The sequence below is a fragment of the Zea mays genome, chromosome 5 (assembly GCF_902167145.1).
Source record: "Zea mays cultivar B73 chromosome 5, Zm-B73-REFERENCE-NAM-5.0, whole genome shotgun sequence".
In the NCBI taxonomy this organism is placed as follows: Eukaryota; Viridiplantae; Streptophyta; class Magnoliopsida; order Poales; family Poaceae; genus Zea; species Zea mays.
This window is the reverse complement of record NC_050100.1, coordinates 10,129,924-10,153,331: the sequence shown is the minus strand read 5'-3', so window position 1 is coordinate 10,153,331 and position 23,408 is coordinate 10,129,924. Positions and strand designations below refer to the sequence as shown.

Here is a 23,408-nt window from a genome sequence, read left to right as displayed (position 1 = left end):
TTGATCCCACTCGGGGCGGATTTCGAGCTTGATTAAAAAAATCCCTTCGTTGTGTCCCGTCCAATCCCGGGTTACGTCCTGCACGCCACCCTCCGACTGGACCGTTGCAGAGTGGGCAGTGACGGCTCGCTAGTGTGGGGGTTAGGGTTCGGAGATTTTCTCGACCGTGATCATGTTTCAGTCTCTTATTAATATACTAGATGTGTGCCCGTGCGTTGCAACGGAAACATATAACTGTGGATGCTCATGGCAGGTATTGGTCACACGTGGTGCAGTGCAGGAGCTGCAACGCACCGCTCAAGGCCATGAAGGCGCTCAAGGCTGCCCTGCAGGTGGCCTCGGTCGCCTTCGTCGGGTTCCTTGCCGTCGCCAATGGAACGGTCCTCACGTCGACTGTTCAGAGGGCCACGGTCGTGTCGACGGCCGTGCTGTGCTTCGCTGCCTCCCGCTGGCTTGCCAACTTCATCCAGGACTTCTACTTCCAATACTACATTCACGCCTACAAGTGACACGCTCAGGAATACATCTGTTTTTTAAGGTTTTGTTGCTAGGAGATTGTTGTATTTACTGTGAATGCATATTAATAGGAGAATTGAGTGGGTAGAAAGCAGTATCTATGTTGCATTAACTTGTATATAATAATGCATATAATCGATGATGAAACGGAATACACGCGGCTTCAGTTGTGTTCACTGGAACTGCAAATTAGCTGAGTTGGTTAGATGGTCTAAGTAATACTTCGCCGATACTCCCCCAAATACCCACCCTCCTTGCCGGGCAGCGCCACTGAGGGCATGACGGCCCTACAGCCAATGGTACGCTGTATGGCGTGGTAGACGGGCTGCTCTCCCAAGAGCACAGCAGCCTGCTGCCCCACCTAAATCGATAAATAAGTTACCAATGGTATTATATGTTCCCGTTGCAACACTCCCAGATCCCCAAGGAAGAAAAAGATCCGGTCAAATATGTGTCGATGCTCATCCCCAGCTTACATAAGTTACCAATGGTATTATATGTTTTCGTTGCAACGCACGGGCACACACCTAGATTCTAGGAGGTTAAAGCTGGCCACATTAAATTACTGGAACAAACCAAAGTGCAAAGAAAATAGTGAGTCACTGAAAATTGACCAAAAACAGTCCAAGTCACGCGCATATAACCAACTTCCACATAACTTATGCCATACCTGAAATTCGACTATGGTAAAGCAATGAATAGCTTATAACGAGTCCTTACGTGAAGAAAAATATCCATGTAGTATCAAGGCTAGGGTACACATTAGTCCCTTTTGGGGGAAAACTACTATCAATTTATAGTCAACTTAATATTGATCTTTCCTTTTGGGAACAATCCAATGTCAGTATGTTTTTGTCTAAAAGGTGAAGCAAGATTTGTCCACTAATGTTCTGTTATGATTCTTAAATTATTGAAGAACAAATACTCCACCTGGCAAAATACAAATGTGTTGAAGATGAAAGTATTTTTTATCTTCTCAGCATCAGATCGGCTTTCATTCTGCAGACGCAGAATCCTTACTCCATCAAAATTGAAAAGCAGAAGAATTGCTACTTGGTAAAGGGCCTGTGTAAAATTCCAAACATATCAGAACAACAAAGAGTTTTTAACAGAATCCAGCTGTATAATGAAGGAATACTAACCTGAACAAACAAGTTTCTCCAGATGATATTTGTAACAAGAGGTTCCCTGCAGTAGAAAAGTATGGGTAAAAATGTTTCCAAATTAAAAAAGCATAGTATATAGGTATTGGACACAATGTTGTCAACAAGAAATTTTGGATCATTTGACATGCCTTCGACCAACAGGATTTCTCTTCATAAGGTTGTCTGTTGGAGGCTCGGTTGCTAATGCAAGAGCTCCAAGTGTGTCCATTATGAGGTTCACCCACAGAAGCTGAAAAGTGAAAGAAGTATATGATACTGATGAGAAACAGCCTGGAAATACATGTGTCTCAGGTAAAATGCTGTGTCGTTGTTAAGCTATATGTATCTGAGTTTTATATAAATTGTTTATCAAAAAGATTTAAAATTACATATATACTTATACATAATATCAAACTTCAGCAGATGTTTCATGCAACATGACAACTAACTTCTTGAATGAAGAAGCAATGGCAGCATTCGAGTAAATTGCACAAAAAAGGATGAAAATTGTCTGAACCTCAACAACATTTAGGGGCACATCACCAGAGGACACAGCAGCAACCACATTAATGACAAGTGCAGCAACATTGACGGTGAGCTGGAACTCAATGAATTTCTGGATATTACCATAGACAGATCGTCCCCAACGAACAACCTGAAAGAGAATGTATATATCCATAAATTCTATCGTAAAATCTCACCAGGTAGACTTCTGCAACAAGAATTATAGCCTAGAAATGCACATTATACCAAAAAAAGGCATGCATGTTTGCTATGTTCAGGAGTCAGGACTTCAATGTGTGAACTCCAAACAAGTGGAATTATTTTTTACAAGGAAAGAAAATCAGTGCTGAACTCAGTTAGGTCCTCTTGGATAATTCTACCAAACAAACCTTGACAACTGACGTGAAGTCATCATCCAAGATTATAATGTCAGAGCTTTCTTTAGCAACTTCTGTCCCTGAAATGCCCATTGAAAGACCTATATCGGCCTAGGACAACAAATGAAGAGGTAAGGCAGCAATTAGAAACAGTAAGCTCATCAATTAGAAACTCTACATATGAATTAGGTAATGAGATGCTTCCCACAACCATAAATCATGATGCCAAGCGACATGCAAACCTCCTGCGATAAGTGTCGAAGCAAAAACAAGGAGAAGAAATGGGGCACCTTCTTTGACCTTGAGAAGGCACCTTCTTCTTGAGCGTCTGCATCACATGACACCTAGATCAGCGACCTGGACGACGATTGGAGATTGAGTATAAAGCCATATCGAACAGAATGGCTGAGTAAATCCAGGAAAGCAGAGCAACCATACCACACATACACACCAGACCTATTCATCTTCAACCGAGAGTAGATACGGGTCATCAGACAGGCTTAGCACCAACCAAACGCTCTTTGAACTTGTTGACAAAAACAAGCCATCGTGCAGAATTAGTCGGCGTAAAGAAAAATGGGAGACAGACGATTCATTCAATTTCAGTAGCGAGGCCACATTTGAACGAGATGGTAGCTTGGTATTGATTCCAAAGCCAGCTGACATACAGTATAGTAGCAAAAAGTACACAGAAGATTGCGATATAGGCATTTGATCGTTGAGGATTCATAATGAACTGTATTTATGACCCATAATTAGGCCTGGGAATGGGCCGTATAAACTCATGGGCAGAAAGGGGCTCCAAACTTGTGGGCTAACAAATTTGAGCTTTTTTGGGTTCTCCACTAATTAGGGCAGAGTTGGATCAAGACACTCCACTAAACGGCCGACATGAATCAATCATCAAACAAAGCCGAAATGTGCTACTGGATCAAACGAAAGGGCATAAGCCCGTGGATCATGTGAAAGGGCTACATCTCAATCTCTCAGACACTGTCGCGCTGCTCGCAGGGAGGTGTGGTACTCGCAGGGAGGTGGCGGCGCGACGCTCGCAAGGAGGCGACACGATACCTGTAGGCGGCCCCGTGGAGACGTCGTCCCTATCGTGGAGGTCGTCCTCTCGACCCAGCAGCCATAGCCCAGCCGTAGCCCAACCCAGATCTCTCCAATAGGTGTGGTTCTTTCTAGAGGAAAGCTTCAGCTTGGTTCATAGCTTTTATTAACATTTTCTAGGAGGAAAGCTTCAGTTTGTCTTCTGGTTTTAGAGCTTCTAGTTTTTTTTGGTAATTCTAGTCTATTGTTTATTATCAGTTGTCAATGTTCTGAAGATTGGAGTTGGATTACCGATTTGTTTAGACCTTTGTTCAGATATTGGTCGTTGTCCATACTTTCTTTCTGTATGTTTGGGTGGAGTTAATTAGTATCATACGAACTCTAGCCACCATTCTGATTAATTGGTGTATGTTAGTTGCATATATTTCTGTGGGCAGATTGAGGGTATTTGACATCATAAAAACTCTAAATTCTGCATGGATCTCAGACCTGTAGCTCTTCCATAAACACTAATACCTCCACAACTTTGTATTGCTCTGTATGACTGTATCCAGGATTGGAAAAGGTTACCTCATCAGTGAGCCTTGGTTGAATAAGGTTCTTCGCATAATGAATATATTTCTTCAGAAATTTGACAGTTAGCCTGTCCTGCTTGGATTTCTTTCCTCTTCTTCTATCCTGACCATGGAGCATTCTATCATACTTGACAAAAATGGCTGCATTAGCATCACCATCATCTTCTTCAGCATATCCCTCTTTATCAAGAGACCTTGCTCCTACAGATTATGAGGTTTGTCTTTTATTAACCAAACGAAAAGAATTAAAGAACTGAAAACAAATATATATTGAATATATATTGGACTGTAAAACAGAAAAACTACCTCCATCGTCAGTGCAATATCTATGCATTCGTGCAACTTGTTCTGAGATTTGCCGATCAATCTCAGGGTCCATTTGATCAAGAACAATAAAAAGTAAATCAAAACAGGAAAGCAGTGAATCCGGAAGCCCGATATTCTTTGTTGGTGTCAATGAACGATCATACTGTCATAAAGCCAGGAATTGTTGTCAGAAATAGCAAACAATCAAGAGGTACTATGGAGCAAGTGAAAGACATGATAAGAGCTTAGCAGCTTACAGTTCCATATATTGGATTTGCTGCAGCAATTACACTACATCTTGCATTTAGTGAGGCATGTATTCCTGCCTTTGCAATGGTTACAGTTTGCTGTTCCATAACTTCATGAATAGCAACTCGATCTTGATCATTCATTTTATCAAATTCATCAATGCAGACAACACCACGATCAGCAAGAACCATGGCACCAGCTTCAAGCCATGGCATCAGCTTGAATTTTATAAAAAAAACTGAGACGAAATCGTTGACAATTTGTAATAATTCGATTTTTAGATAGCACAATTTGAATGGACATGATTATATTTTGACTGCAACACTGTATTTTTAGATAGCGGTGTTGTGTATTTTTAGATAGCACAGTCTACGTGCTAGCTTGTTTAACTATTGCTCTTATGCGCCCATGTGGACAGCGTGAGCCATGGATTTGTACTGATTCATTAGTCGCTGGAGGTGTTTGCTTGTTTATGAGGACCCTTGGATTGCTAATGTGGATTGGCCCATGGATTTTGAAAGGATCGGAGCGGGTTAGGGTGAGAAGGTTTTAAAATCGATTTGGATTGAGCTACAACAAATTATTTTGGATTTAGGTAGGGCCGAGTCAGCTTCTAAGTCTTCTAGGATTGGAGTGGGGTTAGGGCTGGATTGTGACCCATTCCCAGGCCTACCCATAATCAGATTTCAAATCAACGACGACAGTTACGAAATAAAAACATGGCTTGAAAGATGGGAGGATTCAGCTTGTTATTTCGGACCTATCACTCGAGGCCTCCTGATCTGCAAACCTCAGGGGCAGACAGGGACAGGGCACGAAATTGGGTTTTATTTATATCTCGATGCATGAGCGTCACAGCAAACGGAACATAATCCTTGGTCAGGGGGCAGTCATTGCAAGAAGAAAAAAAGAGCACGCACTAAATCAGACATCCATGGAAGAAGAACTGCATAGATGTGCAAACAGCTAACGTTAAAGTCACACAGACCTAGACCCAAGCCACACACACAGGCTGCAGTCTCCACACAAACTCAAGACACAACTCAATCTCATCTCAGGAAGATCAGGTACGGAATGACTGGTTGTCTGGCGCTAACGCGCGGACTGGCCTCGGGCGCGTCAGGGGCCAGGGCCTCCGCCGACGGCGGGTCGGCCTTGGCGTCCGCGGAGCGGGACTTGACAAAGTCGAGGAGGCGGTGGCTCACCTCCTTGGAGTAGGACTGCAGCGCCTCGTTCCCCTCCTCCACGGAGGCGGCGGCGCCTCCCGCAGCGGCCACGGCGTCGAAGGCCTCGGTCTCGATGGCGCGCGCCGCGGGCTCGGCGTCGGCGACCGGCACGGCGCCGTAGCGCTTGCAAAGGACGGTGTCTCCCGCGAGCGTCTCCACGAGGCACCGCACCACCACGTCCCGCGTGCGCTGCGTCGGCGGCCAGATGCTGAACGAGAAGGCCGGGGAATGGTCGCCCCCGGCTGGGGCGGGGGCGGCGGCGGCCGCAGGAGCGGTGACGGGGCCAGCTCGTCGTTGGCTATTTTTTTGGAACCTTACGGAAGAGTTGGACGGAAACCCTAGGGTCGGAGTATGGCGGGGGCTAGATGGGGGTAGGGATGGCAAGCTTCCTCCGCCGCTGCCTGTGCGTGCGCCCACTCGGCCGCGTCGAGATCCGGCGGGTTTCTCAGCGTGGCGGTTGCAGCTTTCGCGGGGAAGATGGGCGCGCGCAGAGGAGGAGGCGGGGGCACAGGAGACAGTCTACACTATTGTCTTAATAGTTAGTAGAGAATATCGGGAGGACAGTCTATCCCTCCCAGCCGAGTTTGGTCATATGCTGCATTTCTACTAAAGGGAAGCGAACCGAGGAGTGTGTTATAAGTTATATTGTACAAATATAGAATAATGATGCATAAATTCAATTTCTACACCTCATCTTATGAAATTGGAATGGACTTATATCTACACTTAAAAAAGTGGTGGAATGTCAAATTCCAAACTAAACAACCTACTCTATCAAGTGAATTTCAGTTCCTTCAAAATAAAGGGATACAAACAAACCCTGAAAACCCCACATTTGAAAGGGGAAAACATTAAAAGAAATCCACATTCCAATTTATCTAGGCCCAAAAAATGGAAACACATGTCACGAGAGTCCTGATTTTTTTATTGTTCTTTTGGCTGTTCACACTCTCAACAAATTTTTTATTGATTTTTTAAAAAAAATATTTCTAAAAATAATAACAAAGTTTTTTCAAAACTAACACGCTTGACCGCGCCAATCTTCTCGTGCGACCAAACTAAACGGCTACCGTGACCTGTACGATATAACTGACCTACTAAAATATTAGGCCACTCATGTGTTGACCGACACCACGTGACACGCTATCCCACCTGGCGTGACTAGGAGATACAGAACCATGCAACGACCTCCTCTCTTTTTCTTCCACCTGGCTACATCGTTGTGTGTCCATTTGCCTCCTCCCTCCCTCTCCCCCTAACTCCTCTGCTCCCCAAACCCTAAAAAGTATTATCGCCGACGCCGGACTTTGGTGGCCACCAACTGTCATCTTCACACTCTCTTGTTGGTGTGACCCCAAGTTCACTCATTGAAAAGTAGGTATCTTACATAAAATTTGTTGGGACCATCTGAAAAAGCATATCTCATGATCCTAAACATGTTGTGAGTTTGTGACACCAACTTATTAGTAATTTAATCACAATATCAAAGAGCAATAAAATAAAATGATTATCAATATTTACTTACAATAAAATGACCTCTTATATAGAAGCAACATATAATTGTGTCAAGGTGCGTCAATTAAGACATGTGAGTTGGCTCAACACGCTCACAGTTAGACTTAGACGTTGGGTAGCTCGGAAAGAACATGTGCATCATTGTAAGACGTGTCCGTGCATAAATCTCTATGACGATTCCATTTTCACTATTTCTCTTCCCGTTGTATATCATGTTTTTATGAAAATATAAGTTCTAGGAAAATAAATATCCTTGGCTTAAACAACCAAGCATATCAAACTGATATAAACATATAACCTATAGTAACAAAATAACTAAATTTAAACTAAACTTTTACCCCAAATATTATCACTAACAAACTAAAATCTAAATATACTAATCAAATTTAACTTAAACACAAACATGTCAACTCAAATTTCTAACTATATAACTAACTCAAATGTAGAGCACAACAACTACATTCAACCAATGTTTCATAATGTATTTAAACTACTTAAAATCCTTTACATCTCTACCCAAACACGCTTTTCCTTTGAATCCTATAAATTAAGGCTAATTCTCAGACCCACTGTATAAACAAGAAATAAAAGGTGCATTCTAAGATTCTTGGAAAGTTAAAGTTTTTAAAATTTGACAAAAAATATAGCAAAAATCATAAAGATTTATAAGACAAAATAAATATAATATAAAATATATTTAATGGAAAATCTTATGATATAAACTTCATTGTATAAAATTGGTCAAACTTGAAAAAACTTTGACTCTCCAAAAATCTTGGAATGACTTATATTTTGAAATGTAGAGAGTAGTTTTTAAAAAATATCTAACTCTTTTAAAATTATTTTAAAGGCTATTTTAAAAAAAAAATCTCAACGAACAACGTCGCCAACGCCCAACACCGAACACCACGCGCTATCCTCTTACATCAAGCTACCAGGCCCCGGCCCCGGCCCCTGCCCCTGCCTGCCCCTGCCCCGCCGTAGCCCAGCAGGCCAGCACCACCATCCGGCAGCCGCCGCGCAACGCACCACACTAGGCTCCTCGACAGTCGAGACTCGAGAGCCCAATCGTACCCGACCTGATTCGGAAGGAGGGTTGTAGCCCCACCCCCTCTGGTTCCGGCGCCCATGGCGGTGGCGGTACCTGGCCAGCTCAACCTAGACGAGGCCCCGTCATGGGGCTCCCGCAGCGTCGACTGCTTCGAGAAGCTCGAGCAGATCGGCGAGGGCACTTACGGGTAACCCCCCCCCCCCCCCCCCCCCCCCCCCCCCTTCCCATCCGCCCTAATCGATCTGATGATCTCTCTACCTGTCTACTCGCCTAATCCGCCGATTCGCTTCATTACTCGGCCGCCGCCGCCAGGCAAGTGTACATGGCGAAGGAGACGGGCACCAACGAGATCGTCGCGCTCAAGAAGATCCGCATGGACAACGAGCGGGAAGGGGTGAGTCTGCCCTCCCTGCTACTTCGTCTCGCGGCTTCGTTTTTGGCTCTGACCTGGCTGTGTCGCCACAGTTCCCGATCACCGCCATACGCGAGATCAAGATCCTGAAGAAGCTTCACCACCAGAACGTTATCAAGCTAAAGGAGATCGTCACCTCCCCAGGTGGTTACAACCACAAATAAAAATGAATTAGATGTGCGTATGTCTACTTGTTTTTTGTCCACTGGCGTGCTGATGATTGGATTCGGGGTTGTTGTTGCAGGCCCAGAGCGGGACGAGCAAGGGAGGCCAAGTATGGCGAACTCTATCTTGTGATTGAGTTCCACTGCTTTATTTTTGAGGGTTAAGTTAGAGCAATGGTAATGTTTGGCACGAATTATTTGTGTTTTTTAATTAGTTGACGGCAACAAGTACAAGGGGAGCATTTACATGGTTTTCGAGTATATGGATCATGACCTCACTGGGCTTGCTGATAGACCAGGAATGCGGTTCACTGTGCCACAGATTAAGGTATAACCACCTATCCAAGTAACTGCAGTGCTTTGCTTTGGATGTGTCATGGTTTTATCCTTGATGAAATGATCTTGTGATGTGTGGCCTTGTTCCAGTGTTACATGAAGCAGCTGCTTACAGGCCTACACTATTGTCACGTCAATCAAGTCCTGCATCGAGACATCAAAGGTATTAGCTGTGCACATCTCTGCTGGGTTTTCCTTATTCATTTTATTTGTTCTTGTTGAGCTAACATATTGTATTTGATACTTTGTTGTAGGATCTAACCTCTTGATAGATAACGAGGGTAACTTAAAGCTTGCTGATTTTGGCCTTGCAAGATCATTCTCCAGTGATCACAATGGAAACCTTACCAACCGTGTGATCACTTTGTGGTATAGGTATTGTCTATTTTCACTGGTTCTGTTATCATGTTTACAGTTGTTATCGCAAGGTTCTTATCGTCTTCCTGGATTGTGGTTGCAGACCTCCAGAGTTGCTACTTGGAAGCACAAAGTATAGTCCAGCCGTTGACATGTGGTCAGTGGGCTGTATTTTTGCAGAACTGCTCAATGGGAAGCCAATATTGCCTGGAAAGAATGAGGTAGTTTTTTTTTTCAGGCCTTTGCGTGTTAGTTTCCTGGTTCGTTAGTATTGCCCATTACCAAATCTGTGAGCACATATGTTTACTTGAGTCCCTTTGTGTTTCCTTACGCCTTGGTTAAATAAACTGCCAGCTATTATGTTTGCTGTTGCATTCATAGAATGATCAGTCACATACATATGCTGTTCAGCATATCTTATGCTTCATGTCTTTAGCTATATTGTTGCATAGATTTCCATCATGGCCTTGATTTACTTACAATTGCATCTCCTTGTGATGCTATGCTATTCATGCAGCCAGAGCAGCTGACTAAGATCTTCGAGCTTTGTGGTACCCCTGACGACACAATCTGGCCTGGTGTCACAAAAATGCCATGGTACAACAACTTCAAGCCTCACCGGCCATTAAAGAGACGAGTTAAAGACTTCTTTAAACAGTGAGTGATACATGACGTATATTTGCACCTATATGGCTTTTAAGTCGCCTGATTATTGCTCATTCTTCTGTATAATTATAGTTTTGATCGGCATGCACTGGATCTGTTAGAGAAGATGTTGACTTTAGATCCATCACAGGTATACTACATTGTGTGAATTTTACAGAAAGTTTTATTTGTTTGGCCATTTGATGTTTTTTTGGTGCTATTTGCTGTCTACAAATACCATTTAGATCTGTTTTTCATGGCTCAACAAGTTTTCACTTTTTTAAAATTATTCAGAGGATATCAGCAAAAGATGCACTTGATGCGGAATATTTCTGGACTGATCCTTTACCTTGCGATCCAAAAAGGTGCAATCAAATGCCATTTCTTGTTACATTGCCGCATAGCTTCTTTCTACCGTCTTCTCCAATTAACTTACAATTGTTTGCTTATACAGCTTGCCCAAGTATGAGGCATCACATGAATTCCAGACTAAGAAAAAGCGTCAGCAACAGAGGCAGGCAGAGGAAGCTGCAAAGCGTCAAAAACTTAATCATCCTCCACCACATTCTCGCTTGCCTCCAATCCAGCAGCCAGGGCAAGCACATCCTCAAATCAGGCCTGGCCAGGGTATGCACAATGTGCCTCCTGTGGCAGCTGGGCCAGGCCATCACTATACAAAGCCCCGAGGACCAGGAGGCCCTAACCGGTATCCTCCGGGTGGGAATCAGGGGGGAGGCTACAATCCGAACCGTGGAGGTCAGGGTGGTGGCTATGGCAGTGGCCCATATCCCCAGCAAGGGCGAGGGCCTCCTTATCCTGGAGGTGGAATGGGTGGAACAGCTGGTCCACGGGGCAGCGGTGGCAGTGGCTATGGAGCTGGAGGTCCAAACTACCAACAGGGTGGTCCATATGGCGCGTCCGGTCCAGGCCGAGGATCAAACTACTCCCAGGGTGGTGGTTCCCGCAATCAGCAGCAGTATGGGAACTGGCAATAACGTGGCATTGAGATGTATGTATATGCAGAATGCATTTGCAGCATCTTTGCAGTTTAATCATGTTGTGATTAGTACTGTAATACAGTCCAGATATCGTAATAGGGCTGTTTGTGGCAAGCCCGAGCGTTGCCAAAGGGACCCTTAGCATAGTCTCATTTTTACCTCATCACAAAACCAACTTAAACACAATAATAGTAAACTTTCCGTATGAGATCGCTTTGCTGGGTGTTTGTTTTGTAGGGACTAATTTTTAGTCTCTCTGTTTTATTTCATTTTAGTCTCTAAATTGCTAAATGCACAAATTAACATAAATTTTTAGTTTTTGTATTTGGTAATTTAGAGACTAAAATGAAAGAAAATAGAGACTAAAAATTAGTCCCTATAAGCCAAATATACATGGTTTGGTGGGTGGACACCGCATGGCTATCTGTGAGGCTGCACAGGCAGAGACAGGCCTCGTGGCATCTCTGCACATGCAACAAATGTCTTGTTTGGTTATTACTATCATATATAGATTGGGAATGTCTTGTTCGATTATTACTATCATATATAGATTAGGTAGGATTGAAAAAATTATAAAAGATGTTGACTTTTCTAAATTAAAACCCACTCAATCCATATTAATTGAGAGCAAAATAAACAAACCTTAAGAGATGTGTGAATGCACTAGACCTAATAGTTAGTTGACTAAAAAATTATTAGTGAAATTAGCTAGTTAATAAATAGTTAACTAACTATTAACTAATTTATTAAAAATAGTTAATAGTTGAAGGGGTATTTAGATGCCTATAACTAATTTTAATCACTAACTATTAGATCTAGTATATTCAAACACCCTTTAAGGCCTTGTTCGTTTGTGTCGGATTAGTGGGTCGGAACGATTCCTAGCCGGATTGCTTCTCTAATTTATATAAACTTTAATTAGCTGGAACGATTCCGGGTGCAATCCGACGTAAACGAACAAGGCCTAAATGAGTTGTTTTGCACCTGTCCATGCAGTCCACGCTTCTTGTATTCAAGCAACCAAGCGTTTAAGCAAAGAAACACATGTGGTGGTTCAAGACAAGACAAGATGGTGCAGGCTACAAATCATGTGGATTATGAACTTATAAAACGTATGCCTGTACAAACTGATCAGATCATGCATGTAAGCCTGTTAGGTCACCTTTTTATAACATACCAATACCACTCTCCACCAAATACTTTGCTGCCGCAGATCAAAAGATATTATACAACGAAGTCACCTTGACCATGTCTTGTACTGAAAACTAAACCTGCAGTCTGAAAACAGCCTGTCGCCGTTCTTGGAGCGTTCTAATTGCTTTCGCCAGCGCCCCAACGAACGACGTTGCCAACGCCCGGTTACGCCACGCGCAATCACCTTAGATGCGCATGTGTCCACTCCAATCCGTATGAGTTGAAGCAGTTTGGTGTAGATTCCAAACTAAATTCTACACCAAACAGCTCTAATTCACATGGATTAAGGTGTATACTCGTGCATCCAAACAAGGCCTTACAGTACTATACCCTTTTCGCCCATCCAGTCTCCTCCCACGCAATCGTTCTCTGACCAGAGAGAGCTAGCATGGTTGCGCTATTTCTTTTTGGGTTTTGACAGCAGACTACCGTATGAACCGTTCCAGTTTTCACAGGTGGAATCGTTCACAACTTCTCACAATCTACAGCCTCGGTTTTCTATACACAAAAGATACATAAAAAACTGCATCTGCAGGGTCTTTAAAATCAGTTACATCATAAATGCTATCAAAAGACATTATATATAAAGAGTCGTGTGTATTTTTTACATTTTATCCCCTAGAAAACCCTCAAGAGACGATGTATTAAATAGTGTTGTACATTCAGTGCAGAGCAAAACTATATATGCTGCCACCGGCCACATAATTAGAGACTTAGTTGCGATTGGTTGAGCAGCCAGTTCCTAGAGGGGACAACATCGCAATCAGTGATGTGGTTTGAGGGGGACTGTTTGCAGGTAGTCAATACTCCCTCCGTCCCACTATATAAGGCACAACCACCTCCGGTTCAAAGACCAAGAAATGTATTTAACTGTGTCTATACCATTGCATCGATATACGTATATATAGAGAGAGCACGCCTTATATCGTGGGACAAGAATAAAAAGTGGTTACGCCTTATATCCTGAGACGGAGGGAGTAGTAACCTAATTCCTTAAGAGACGCCATGGCAAGCTATCAGTCTCAGATCGTTTCAAACCCATTGGGCTGACAATATTCGGATCCTGCCACCTCAATCATGTATCCAAAATCTCACAAGCAGACAAAAACTTGTGTGCAGGGATTAGAGAGCCTTAGTTTGATGGTCGTGGTTGCAATTGTTTGTGCGTTTAGAAATAAAATAAAATAAAATAAAATAAAAAGCCACGGAGTGGGAGGAGATCAGATGCTTTGGCCAACAAACAAGTCTTTGTTGTGACACCACAGCAAGGTAGGCTTTGGTTGACTAATGCAACTTAGTTGTCAAGGCACTTTGGTATGGTGTGGTGTGCTGTGACACAAGAAACTACGATTGCACTATTAGTATTGTTTCCTCATAGCTGCAACGGTGAGGGAGTTCACACGGGAATTAGGACACCATGTTGTTGTCATGCTGAAGATGCCAGGCTTCAAGTTCCAAAATTGATACAGCATAGAGAACTAGCCAACTAGGGGATGTTCTAAAAAAAGAGAACTAGGGGATGTGTTATGTGTTCATAATTCCAAAAAATAAATGTCTACAGTCTTTTAGAAATTAAGGGTTTATAAGTTTTAAAAAGATAGTATGTAACACGGTCATTTTAGGTGCACTTGAAACTAATTACAGAAATATGAATAGTAGTCTGTGGAGTGACTATGAATAGTAGGATAACTCGAATCCGGCGGACGTGTATGTAAGGAACAATCACAATCGCGGTCCATGAGCAATCTGCGAATTTTCTCACCATTAAGAAAAGAAAGATCACGCGTAAGCTGAAATGACATGTGACCAAGAAAGCCATGAGAGGTACCAAACGAGCACATTTATTTATTTATGCTTCTATGAGAGTAAACAAGAGATGACAACAACTACACCTTCATCCTGTCCTGTGACAACAAAACTCACATGTGAAAACTATAGGCAAAGGCTCCATCAAGTTTCAAGTGGCGGCCAACTTGTAGGACCCTCAAAAAAAACAGAAACAATAGAAGTGAGGCATCCCTACAGTACTTCCAAATCAAGGCTTGCAAAGTCCCCCTCAGAGCTGATTAAAAAAAAAGACGGCGCCATTTTCTCCACAACTGAAGCTTTTTCTGGGAGCAGTGTGATCAAGGTTGAGAGGACGGCGAAGGTAGGTGCTGGTGTTTGAAAAACACCATCCTCTCATGGAAAAAACAAGGTGAATTAAAGGGCAACATACGGGCGAAGGGGAGAAAGAAAAATTAGGTTTGTAAAAGTCAAACTCCCCAGGCCTATATAGCAAAGCCCTAGAAAAAAAGGCTGTTTTTTTTTTACAATCTGCTCTCTCCCAAAAACATGGAGTGACAACATCAAACCATGTAAAAAACTGGAGAGACAGATAAAATGGGATGGTAAGTAGGTAACTAGCTAGGTGATCAATCTCTGCACCCATGTAGCAAAAAACCAGTGGAAATGGCTATCTTTGTGTGGGGGGACTCTTGGGGACTGCAAGCAACTCTCTTCGGAAGCAAAGGCAAGGAAGGACCTGATAACCTAACCATTAGCCTCAAATCCTTAAGGCTAATGGGAAAAAAGTTGACATAGATTAAGCTAATCCCATCAGAAGGGTGATTTGAATGCTTGATTTAGCTTCTTGACAATATCCTTTGCAGACAAGCAGAAGTCGTCACCAGCCTGCGAGAAAATCGCCAGATGAGTTAGCATCACGTGAGGAATGACTAAGTGTGTGTGCTGAAGAAGAAAGCAGCATGCATGGCAGACAGAGAGAGAGTGGCTGATCGAGCTGACTCACCATGGCCATGATGGTGATGTCGAGGGAGGAGGCGGTGAAGGGGAGCACATTGGTGTTCATGACGGAGAGGCCGAGGCGCTCCACCTCGGAGAGGGCGGCGATGAGCACCCCCTTGCGGTTGTCGCAGTGGACCCTCACCAGCACCGTGCGGCCCGACAGCCGGGCCTCGATCTCCGGCAGAAGCGTGGCGGAGGCCTCGGCGCCCACGGAGTTGTCGTCGCAGGAGGAGCCCTCGTCGTCGTCGGCGGACAGCTGCGACTTCTTGACCAGCACCGCCGCCTCCACCGGGCGCCTCCGGGCGTCATCCTCCAGCCCCTTCACCTGGTCCTGCAGCTGCTTCACGTACTTGATCGCGTCGCCGAGCACGGATGCCTTGTCCATCTGCGAAACCAGTTACAATTAGCTAGTTGGTTGACGGGAACTGGGCGGCTGGCTGGTGGTCGGTGCTCGGGGCATGTCGCCATGGATTTTGGACACTCGTGTCGATTCGTACTCGTACCTTCTTGAGGCCCGGGACGATCTTGGAGAGCGCGATGAAGCGCTGGCTGAGCTTCTCGCGGCGCTTCCGCTCGGCCAAGATGTGGTCCTGGTTCTGTGAGGCCGGGCGTGCGGCGGCCGCCGGCGACCTGGCGGCCTCGGCCATCATGTCGTCGTAGGAGCGCTTGGGCGCCGGGCGCGCCTGCTGGAACGACGGCAGCGCGGCGGCGGCGGCGTCGAGCAGCTCCTGCTTGGGCGCCTTGGCGTGGTGGCCGGCGAAGGAGAGGATGGTCGGCGAGGAGTAGTCGTCGGGGGAGCCCTGCTCCGTGACGCACGAGTCCCAGCTGGCGTTGCCCCTGGCCGCCTTGCGCGGGCGGTGGTCGGCCGCCGGCGCGGGTACTCGCTGCAGCGGCGGCGGCGTCGCCACGCCGTGGTCCAGGTCCAGGTCGAGGTCGAGGTCCAGACCCCCGTGGCCGCCGAACGCGACCGCGATCTGCTGCTCCGTGTACTGCTCCAGCAGCGCGTCCGACTGCCACTGGTGGAAGAAGCTCGGCTCGTCCACCACCTGCGCGCGGCGGCAGGCAAGAAAAAGGGCACATTCAGCGGCGGGCGGGCCGTGGAATGGGACGGCAGGTGAAAGCGCGGTAACGGACGGACTCACCATGTTGGAGAACCACTGCGTTGCCATCTGCAGGTTGATTTGATTGGTGAGGACTGGGAATTGGACGTCTTGCTTGCTTCCAATTCCAAACCAAAATCCAAATGGACTGCTAGCGCTCGATGCTGCTGCTAGCTGCTTGGAAGCTCAACAAGTCCTGCACAGCATCAACAGACCCGGCCGGGGGGTGTCAGAGAGGAGATCACCGCATTGTGCAGGCGATGTGCGATGTCCAAAACCAGCTGTACTGCTGCTCCATACTACATAACATAGCTGGAGTGGCTCAGGATGCAAGGTAGGAAGAGCGCGACCAACGGACCTGTGGAGATCGGAGCTCGGGTTCGTTCGCAATGGCCACCAATGGAGATGTGAGTGAGAGTGGTGGGATGGACATGATGCCGCATCGATCGCCTTGTTTATATAAACTCTGCTCGGGCGGGGGGTGTTGCGTGTGAATGTGCAAGTGGTGGCGTCCGTCTTATTGATCTCTACTCCTACTTGTGTGAACGAACCGTAGTTTATTATTGAATTCATTTTGTATTGTGCAGCATATATCCTGCAGGCATGTAGATGTAGGAGGTGGTGTTTACTTTGATCCTCCTCCACTCATATCCCGACAGACGGCAACTTCTTACTAGCTCAGCCTGGATCGTTTAGTCCGGGGATAAACAATCGCCCGACGAACGATCGTCATTAGCTAGGGAGGCAACACACACACCAGTGGTCTGTGCAATTTTTACTTTTTATTTTTTGGGGAAATGATTTGTGCATATTAATGCGCTGGATATGTATTTTGTTGCCACTGCAGCCTTGTGGCTTGCCAGTGTAAAGAATAAAGATGCCATGGTGGACTATGACCTGGTGACCGATCTAACGGTGGATTAATCAAGAGATTTGCCCACAGATTATCTACAGGACTCGCAGGGCCGGCCTGGGGTGGACTCCCAACCGCACCTAGGTGCGTCGCCCGTTGGGCCGTTTCGTGGGAAGGAGAGAGAGAGCTGCGCGCGGATTTTAAAGGAGCAGTGGTTGGAGCAAAGTATGATGTGGCTCCAAACTCTTGATCAAGGGTTAATTACATGGACAGCTGAGCTAGGAGGAGAGGGGGGGGGACTACCAAGGATCTCTGCTAGTCTGGTGAATTGAGAGAGGGATTACTACTCGTTACCACGTGCATGTCTGGTCAATTGAGTCTCGTGTTTTAATTAAGCACTTTTGAGGGGAATAATAGGGTTCTTCCCACATCTTTGACTAGATTGTGCGGGGGGGGGGGGGGGGGGGGGGGGGGGCGGCGGCAAAAACAAGGATCTCTGGTTTTGTTTTGGCGAAAGAAACTACCTACACTCAACAACAATAATATCCATTTTCCGCCAAAGAAACTACCTACACTTCTTGGCGGTTTTGTTTTTGGCCCTCAAGAAAACTTTTACCACTCAAGGTAATATTCGGGGGTTGTGATAGTGTGTGTGGTGCAGCTTAACTAACTTGATTTAAACTAAATCCTGTATTTTATTTGGGTCTTTGTTAGATGCATGGTTCAAACAAACCATTCATCCATGTGAATCAATATGTGTGATTCTACATATGACATGTGTGTATATATTCAATTCATTTGTAACTTGGGGTTGCAGTGTGTATTGTGTAGAATAACATGTACACAATTACTTAATTATTAGGCTATCTTCAGCAAATCTCCTATCTCATCTCCTGTTATATCCCGTATTTCAAACTTCTCTCTTCAAACAGTGTTATCTGTAGTTTTATATCTCTTATTTTACATACTCTGCTGGAGTGCTGGAGACAGTCTTAAATTGCGGAGCACAAATAAATCAGATTATTTAGGCTAAACAAACAAATTGTTATTGCCTAAATGCGACAGAGCCTCTTGACGACTGATGGAGCTGTAGCTACTTGCGTTGCCGCAAACTGTTGCCCTTTAGCTTTATATATCTGTGACCAGACCAGAGCATGCATGCAGCAGCAATGTAGTAGTGCCACTTATTATCCTGATAAGAAAGCCCTATAGTTTTCATGAAGGATACCCATGCTTCCCTGCATCTCTGACCCGCAGATCCAACGAACTCGCTTCAATATAACTGCTCCAATGCAAAGATAAAACAACCGATCGAAGAAGGTACAAGAGACCATACTCGCATTATTGCATGTGACGACGAGTCGTCGTCGCCTCCCTCCCACACGGCCTTCACCTAGCAAGTCACCTTTACCTTTACCTTTGAGGCTACGACCCATCAATGGACTACTGTTCTTCGGGCTTCATTTGGCACTACTGCCTTGTCGTCTGTTCCTGCTCCTTTCAAGTTCAAGGCACATGCATGCATGCGCGCAACGATGGATATGAACTGCGCGGGCCGGGCATTATTGGGGATTTGGGATCCAGCTATAAATAATAAACAAAGTATTAAAAACAAACCACCCAGATCGATCGCCAGCCAGCTAGCTTCTGTGCAAGCAGCTGGTTGGCCCCTCCTGCACAGACCAAGATATATAGATGGGATCTGCTACGCCTTGTTTGTCTTTATTTCCCTAACGTTCTGTTTAGATCATTCGAATTGAATATTATTCTAATAATAAGAATTTAGTTATATATCAATTAAGCTAATTCGATTTTATATAAAATATAGTTATATACTATTATTAGAAAGATGTCAGAGATATTAATGTGCTAAATTTTTACTATATATAAGTTAGACGAAAAGTGTCATGTAAGTTACATAGTAGAAACAAATTTTACCAATGCATAAAATAATTTTTCATTCTCCACCCCATAAATTTTAAATAGGCTTATATCTTAAATTTGGAAAGTGGTGGAATGTCAAATTCCAAACTAAATAAGTTACTTTATTGAGTGGATTCTAATTCCTTTAAAATGAAGGGATCCAAACGCCTCGTAAACTAAAATCTATCAATAAAACCACCTCTTTTCTTCCATTACGAACGAGTCTGATCGTAGTAGGGGAAATAATAACGCTATAGATTTTACGCTCTAAAATTTTAAGATTAAATTGAATTAGAATCAAATTCTATTATAAATATTTTAAACAAAAATTAACTAAAGACTCTAACTTAATGTGAATGAACATTTGGATCGTGATCCATTAGCACGTCCCGGTCTTAGACATGACTTATATACAGATATAGGGAGTAAAACTTATCACTCTATGTACATTTGCCACTAGTTTTACATATTTCCTTATTATGAAAGCAGCAGGGAAAACTGCTCCCAGGAACGTCCACGTCACCCGAATTATTTTGGCCGTTGGATTCACTCCCTGTGCGCCGTGTGTGTAGATTCTTCTATCATCCTCTCTGTGTTTCCTTTTCCTTCACAGCATCTCGCTCTCGCGCTGTCTCCTCCTCCCCCAGAACTCCAGCTTCCCCTGCTCGCCCCCGCTCACCTGCGTGCTCCGGCGAACTTCCCCTACTCGCCCCCGCTCACCTGCGTGCTCCGGCAACAACCGCTTTCAGACTTCGGTTTCCCTCCACCGGCGCTCCAAAGGTAACCACGCTTCCTCCCCCGCCCCCTCCGTCCACCCCACCCCCTCCACCATAATCCGATTCCCATTGCTAGGGTTCGTCGTGTTGGGTTGGAGTAAACACGGCAGCGACAACGGCTCTTCCCCCTCCCCCCATCGGATTTCTCAAGTTGCGATTTATTTAGGGTTTAGGGTTCGTCGTTCGATTCGTATGCTTCCCATTTTTCCCCCCAAATTTCTTTGCTTCTGCAACATCCGGTGTCTTCCACATTGGAGCTCCGTGTCTCCAGAACTCCGTTGTGCGATGGCTTCCACATGCCGACGGCCTCCATGGGGAAAAAGCGGTGAGTCTTCACTCCCATCGTCGTCTCCGCGTTGGACGACTTCCCGGTCGAGTCTGGCGCCGCCCTTCGCTCTTGCCCGCTGTTTTACATCGCGGATCTGCAGCTTTGCTGTGCTGATGGTAGTAGATGGAATCTCGCCCCCGAATTGGTTGCGTCGTTCCGGCCAGTAACCCTCTAGATCGACGACCAAGCAAACAGCGACGCACAGTGCAGCCTCTCGCCGCACAGGTCTTAGCTACTACACATCTCAATGCATTATTTAATCTCCATCAGAGATGCGTGATAGGCTACAGGAGATGCGAAGGAAAATCCCTGATCACGTCGTGCTTGCTGATCGTCTCCGTGTCCACAATCAACTCCATAAGCTGAGGATGCAGCTCCTCATCCCTTAGAATTTCAATCCTCCTTGATACCGACTGAACTGTGTGTATTGACACCTTCAGCCGAGTATGCAAGCTTCTCAATGCTGCACAAGTCTTATCAACAGAGATAGGTTCTTCGCCTTTCACATCTTGGTTCCTCAAATGTGTCAGCCTCTTCTCATACTCGATTCTTAACCGCTCACCTGCCTGCAAGTGACCAAAACAATTATGGCTTTTCCATGCATTTGTCTACTGGTGTAAACCCCTGACAAAGATCATACCTTTACTTCTTTGTATAATTTCTTCTCCCATGTATAGAGTCTATCCAAGGTAGAGTGGTGACTTCCAGACATGGTACTGCAAGATTCTTCAGAGTAGCAGCTGCTAGTCTCATTGTTAAAGAGATCATCTATTGAGCTAGAGGGAGCAAGAAGGAAACGAGATGATGATGAACGGGATGACGCAGAACGCAAAAGTGCAACTGGGTTCAGCATCTTCGCTGCAATACACAATTGGCAAGCAATGTTCAGTAAGTGTCAAATCTAGATCTTTAAGAGTAATTTCAGTGTGGATCATAAAAACAGTACCAGAAAGATCGTTTGAGGTTGAGTACTGAGCTCTACTTGCCTCCAACATTACTGAGATTTTCCGAGCAGCGTCACATATCCCCGAGAACTGACAGTCGATATCCTTCATGGCCTCAACCAAGCTTGCTGGCCTTCGATTCAGATATACTGTGAAACCAGGAGTTTCTTCTGCATTTGCTACTCTGTTTCTCATCAACTCTTTCTTGTGTGCCTTTATCTCAAGTTCTACTGTCTTGCAAGGTTCTGGTGCTTCAGTACACTGAATACCTTTGGATTCAAATCCCTTTGTTTCTTGCTTCATATTGGCATCAAAATTCACATTAGAAACCATACACTCATCTGAATGCTCACATTCCTCGCCATCGTCTTCATCATCGTCTTCATCATCATCTGCATTGTCGTGCTCTTCTTTTTCCTCTTTTCTGTCCATCTGTACATGCTCTTGACACTCATCATCTTCCTCTTCAAGTTCTGGGATTCCTTCCTCCTCTCGTACCCGTTGTAACCTCACGAGTTCATCATCAGTGACCACATTGTCATAGCTACTCCGAGGGCGGGGATATGTAAAGCTGTCCAGTGATGAGAATGGGTTCCAGAAGAAGTCCCACGGTGATGATTCCTGCTCCTGGGGTGACGGAGGTGGGTAGCTTGGCCTGTCATATGGCACGTGATATGAATTTCTCAGTGGCTCCTGGGGTGATGGTGGTGGGTAGCTTGGCCTGTCATAAGATGCATAATAAGAAGTCCTCATTGTCTCCTGGGGTGATGGAGGTGCATAGCTTGGCCTGTCATAAGGCATGCAATAGGAAGAATTTCTAACTGTTTCCTGGTCCAATGGAGGTTGGTAGCTTGGCCTGTTATAAGGTGGCGGGTAGTATGAAGACGATCTCACTGGTGAAGAGTGTGTTGGTAGGAATCTATCCACCATGCCACTGTCGTTGTCCATAGGGTAATTTGACTCGACACGGACTGTTTCCACCGGACGTGGGTGCTCCTCAATGGACACTGATGGGTTAGGCCCTGACCTCAGGTACCTTGAAACATGAATAGTTCTCTTCTCATATGAACCATAAGGCAGACCAAGCATCTCTGGCTTCTGTTGCTTGATAGGGGAGATGAATGTATCGAAGATTAGCTCATGGTGATCATCTCCGGCAACAAACCGTTGGAGAGCCACCGAAACACGCTTCAGGGACTCAATGTAAGCAATGTGGGAAGATGCAAATCGGTTGTGCTGCTCCAGTGCCTGCTTGATCAAGTCCCTTCTGTCCCGGCACATCTTGACAGCCTCCTCATCTTCTAACCTGGAAGCAGCACATCCCATCTCTCCAAAGCCTTGTATAGTGTTCAAGAACCAGTCATGCTTGTATCATAATCTCTGAGCTTGATCGTGAGAAGAAAAATGACAGATTGTTACAGAAAAGTTTCAGCATCAGGAAACCAGGTATTGCTTTATCCATCGCTGTGGAAATTAAGATCTTCTCGCAATTTTAACAGATTATTGTTGACACCGTCACCATTTGAACGTTGTTGCTTCTCGAGTCGCCTTATCATCCTCTAAATCTTCCGTCTCTCCCCTGCTTCTTTATCACTCCTACTTTCCAGATGACATATACATCGAAAAAGGGGGTGCTCTTTGTTGGCTTACTACTCCTGCGTATAACATTCTAATTTCGCTATATAATATACGTATATACCTTAACTGCGGCATCTACTGATTTGGTTTTTTTTCTCTTCATAGCAGACCAGGATAAACTGGAGTTCGAAATCAAGTTCAGTCTCACTAATCTTATCAGGTCATCTCAAGTCCAGTGACTCATCAACCAGGTACTTTGTACACACTTTGATACTTCACCATCAATATTATCCAATATTCCAGTTCATGCACATATGTACAATTGCAACTCCATTTTTCGTTTAAATTATGAAACATTGCATGTGTTCCTATACAATTGTGATTCTATTTTTTTGGTTAGAATTATTAAACACTGCATGTATTCCTTATTTTACTGGTACAGCAGTATATATTCATATAACATTCTAATTTCGCTATATAATATACGTATATACCT

At 44.8% G+C, this 23,408-nt stretch overlaps 7 protein-coding genes across 7 annotated transcripts; 1 reads left to right on the top strand and 6 right to left on the bottom strand.

Annotated features, from left to right (window-relative positions):
• Nucleotides 1-1,211: 1,211 nt before the first annotated feature.
• On the bottom strand, nucleotides 1,212-1,950 carry LOC109939424 (calcium-transporting ATPase 5, plasma membrane-type-like). The gene is made up of 3 exons (XM_020537608.1): nucleotides 1,811-1,950; nucleotides 1,659-1,704; nucleotides 1,212-1,581 (listed from the first exon to the last, which is right to left on the bottom strand). Exons 1-3 carry the CDS (start codon nucleotides 1,888-1,890, stop codon nucleotides 1,399-1,401), a joined length of 309 nt encoding a protein of 102 aa, XP_020393197.1. The 5' UTR covers nucleotides 1,891-1,950; the 3' UTR covers nucleotides 1,212-1,398.
• Nucleotides 1,951-2,068: 118 nt separating this feature from the next.
• LOC109939423 (calcium-transporting ATPase 8, plasma membrane-type) lies at nucleotides 2,069-2,902 on the bottom strand. Its single transcript, XM_020537607.1, has 3 exons — nucleotides 2,833-2,902; nucleotides 2,555-2,653; nucleotides 2,069-2,316 (listed from the first exon to the last, which is right to left on the bottom strand). Exons 2-3 carry the CDS (start codon nucleotides 2,633-2,635, stop codon nucleotides 2,071-2,073), a joined length of 327 nt encoding a protein of 108 aa, XP_020393196.1. The 5' UTR covers nucleotides 2,636-2,653; nucleotides 2,833-2,902; the 3' UTR covers nucleotides 2,069-2,070.
• Nucleotides 2,903-4,037: 1,135 nt separating this feature from the next.
• On the bottom strand, nucleotides 4,038-4,929 carry LOC103627994 (DNA replication licensing factor MCM3 homolog 1-like). Its single transcript, XM_008648287.4, has 3 exons — nucleotides 4,734-4,929; nucleotides 4,477-4,639; nucleotides 4,038-4,371 (listed from the first exon to the last, which is right to left on the bottom strand). The coding sequence occupies exons 1-3, from the start codon at nucleotides 4,914-4,916 to the stop codon at nucleotides 4,079-4,081; spliced, it is 639 nt and encodes a 212-aa protein (XP_008646509.2). The 5' UTR covers nucleotides 4,917-4,929; the 3' UTR covers nucleotides 4,038-4,078.
• A 720-nt stretch (nucleotides 4,930-5,649) lies between these two features.
• Nucleotides 5,650-8,596, bottom strand: LOC103627993 (WPP domain-containing protein 1-like). Its single transcript, XM_020537920.1, has 4 exons — nucleotides 8,402-8,596; nucleotides 6,369-6,475; nucleotides 5,797-6,249; nucleotides 5,650-5,671 (listed from the first exon to the last, which is right to left on the bottom strand). Exons 1-4 carry the CDS (start codon nucleotides 8,594-8,596, stop codon nucleotides 5,650-5,652), a joined length of 777 nt encoding a protein of 258 aa, XP_020393509.1.
• On the top strand, nucleotides 8,426-11,634 carry LOC103625921 (cyclin-dependent kinase C-2). The gene is made up of 12 exons (NM_001353172.1): nucleotides 8,426-8,704; nucleotides 8,830-8,911; nucleotides 8,983-9,073; nucleotides 9,174-9,203; nucleotides 9,309-9,421; nucleotides 9,520-9,592; nucleotides 9,684-9,804; nucleotides 9,890-10,007; nucleotides 10,304-10,443; nucleotides 10,525-10,582; nucleotides 10,726-10,796; nucleotides 10,886-11,634. The coding sequence occupies exons 1-12, from the start codon at nucleotides 8,595-8,597 to the stop codon at nucleotides 11,424-11,426; spliced, it is 1,548 nt and encodes a 515-aa protein (NP_001340101.1). The 5' UTR covers nucleotides 8,426-8,594; the 3' UTR covers nucleotides 11,427-11,634.
• A 2,819-nt stretch (nucleotides 11,635-14,453) lies between these two features.
• Nucleotides 14,454-16,931, bottom strand: LOC100281729 (symbiotic ammonium transporter). Its single transcript, NM_001353171.1, has 5 exons — nucleotides 16,869-16,931; nucleotides 16,553-16,706; nucleotides 15,914-16,456; nucleotides 15,415-15,795; nucleotides 14,454-15,296 (listed from the first exon to the last, which is right to left on the bottom strand). The coding sequence occupies exons 2-5, from the start codon at nucleotides 16,577-16,579 to the stop codon at nucleotides 15,222-15,224; spliced, it is 1,026 nt and encodes a 341-aa protein (NP_001340100.1). The 5' UTR covers nucleotides 16,580-16,706; nucleotides 16,869-16,931; the 3' UTR covers nucleotides 14,454-15,221.
• A 3,743-nt stretch (nucleotides 16,932-20,674) lies between these two features.
• LOC103627992 (uncharacterized) lies at nucleotides 20,675-22,722 on the bottom strand. The gene is made up of 3 exons (XM_008648284.3): nucleotides 21,337-22,722; nucleotides 21,031-21,248; nucleotides 20,675-20,956 (listed from the first exon to the last, which is right to left on the bottom strand). Exons 1-3 carry the CDS (start codon nucleotides 22,658-22,660, stop codon nucleotides 20,675-20,677), a joined length of 1,824 nt encoding a protein of 607 aa, XP_008646506.1. The 5' UTR covers nucleotides 22,661-22,722.
• Nucleotides 22,723-23,408: the final 686 nt, after the last annotated feature.

Excerpts from the sequence above, each read along its gene's own strand:
- LOC103627994 (XM_008648287.4), bottom strand. The coding sequence starts at position 4,916 with ATGGTTCTTGCTGATCGTGGTGTTGTCTGCATTGATGAATTTGATAAA. Across the intron at positions 4,640-4,733 it reads CAAATCCAATATATGGAACT|TATGATCGTTCATTGACACC; the intron begins GTAAGCTGCTAA and ends GCTTTATGACAG. Across the intron at positions 4,372-4,476 it reads ATATTGCACTGACGATGGAG|GAGCAAGGTCTCTTGATAAA; the intron begins GTAGTTTTTCTG and ends CATAATCTGTAG.
- LOC103627992 (XM_008648284.3), bottom strand. The coding sequence starts at position 22,660 with ATGGGATGTGCTGCTTCCAGGTTAGAAGATGAGGAGGCTGTCAAGATG. Across the intron at positions 21,249-21,336 it reads AACCTCAAACGATCTTTCTG|CGAAGATGCTGAACCCAGTT; the intron begins GTACTGTTTTTA and ends TGTGTATTGCAG. Across the intron at positions 20,957-21,030 it reads AATTATACAAAGAAGTAAAG|GCAGGTGAGCGGTTAAGAAT; the intron begins GTATGATCTTTG and ends GGTCACTTGCAG.
- LOC103627993 (XM_020537920.1), bottom strand. The coding sequence starts at position 8,596 with ATGGGCGCCGGAACCAGAGGGGGTGGGGCTACAACCCTCCTTCCGAAT. Across the intron at positions 6,476-8,401 it reads GGGGCCGGGGCCGGGGCCTG|TGTAGACTGTCTCCTGTGCC; the intron begins GTAGCTTGATGT and ends TTAAGACAATAG. Across the intron at positions 5,672-5,796 it reads GCCAGACAACCAGTCATTCC|TTCTTCTTCCATGGATGTCT; the intron begins GTACCTGATCTT and ends ACATCTATGCAG.
- LOC100281729 (NM_001353171.1), bottom strand. The coding sequence starts at position 16,579 with ATGGCAACGCAGTGGTTCTCCAACATG. Across the intron at positions 16,457-16,552 it reads CGCAGTGGTTCTCCAACATG|GTGGTGGACGAGCCGAGCTT; the intron begins GTGAGTCCGTCC and ends CGCCGCGCGCAG. Across the intron at positions 15,796-15,913 it reads TCGTCCCGGGCCTCAAGAAG|ATGGACAAGGCATCCGTGCT; the intron begins GTACGAGTACGA and ends CTGGTTTCGCAG.
- LOC103625921 (NM_001353172.1), top strand. The coding sequence starts at position 8,595 with ATGGCGGTGGCGGTACCTGGCCAGCTCAACCTAGACGAGGCCCCGTCA. Across the intron at positions 9,805-9,889 it reads GTGATCACTTTGTGGTATAG|ACCTCCAGAGTTGCTACTTG; the intron begins GTATTGTCTATT and ends TTGTGGTTGCAG. Across the intron at positions 10,583-10,725 it reads TGACTTTAGATCCATCACAG|AGGATATCAGCAAAAGATGC; the intron begins GTATACTACATT and ends AAAATTATTCAG.
- LOC109939424 (XM_020537608.1), bottom strand. The coding sequence starts at position 1,890 with ATGGACACACTTGGAGCTCTTGCATTAGCAACCGAGCCTCCAACAGAC. Across the intron at positions 1,705-1,810 it reads AGAAATCCTGTTGGTCGAAG|GGAACCTCTTGTTACAAATA; the intron begins GCATGTCAAATG and ends TTTCTACTGCAG. Across the intron at positions 1,582-1,658 it reads GGAGAAACTTGTTTGTTCAG|GCCCTTTACCAAGTAGCAAT; the intron begins GTTAGTATTCCT and ends AATTTTACACAG.
- LOC109939423 (XM_020537607.1), bottom strand. The coding sequence starts at position 2,635 with ATGGGCATTTCAGGGACAGAAGTTGCTAAAGAAAGCTCTGACATTATA. Across the intron at positions 2,317-2,554 it reads ACTTCACGTCAGTTGTCAAG|GTTGTTCGTTGGGGACGATC; the intron begins GTTTGTTTGGTA and ends ATTCTCTTTCAG.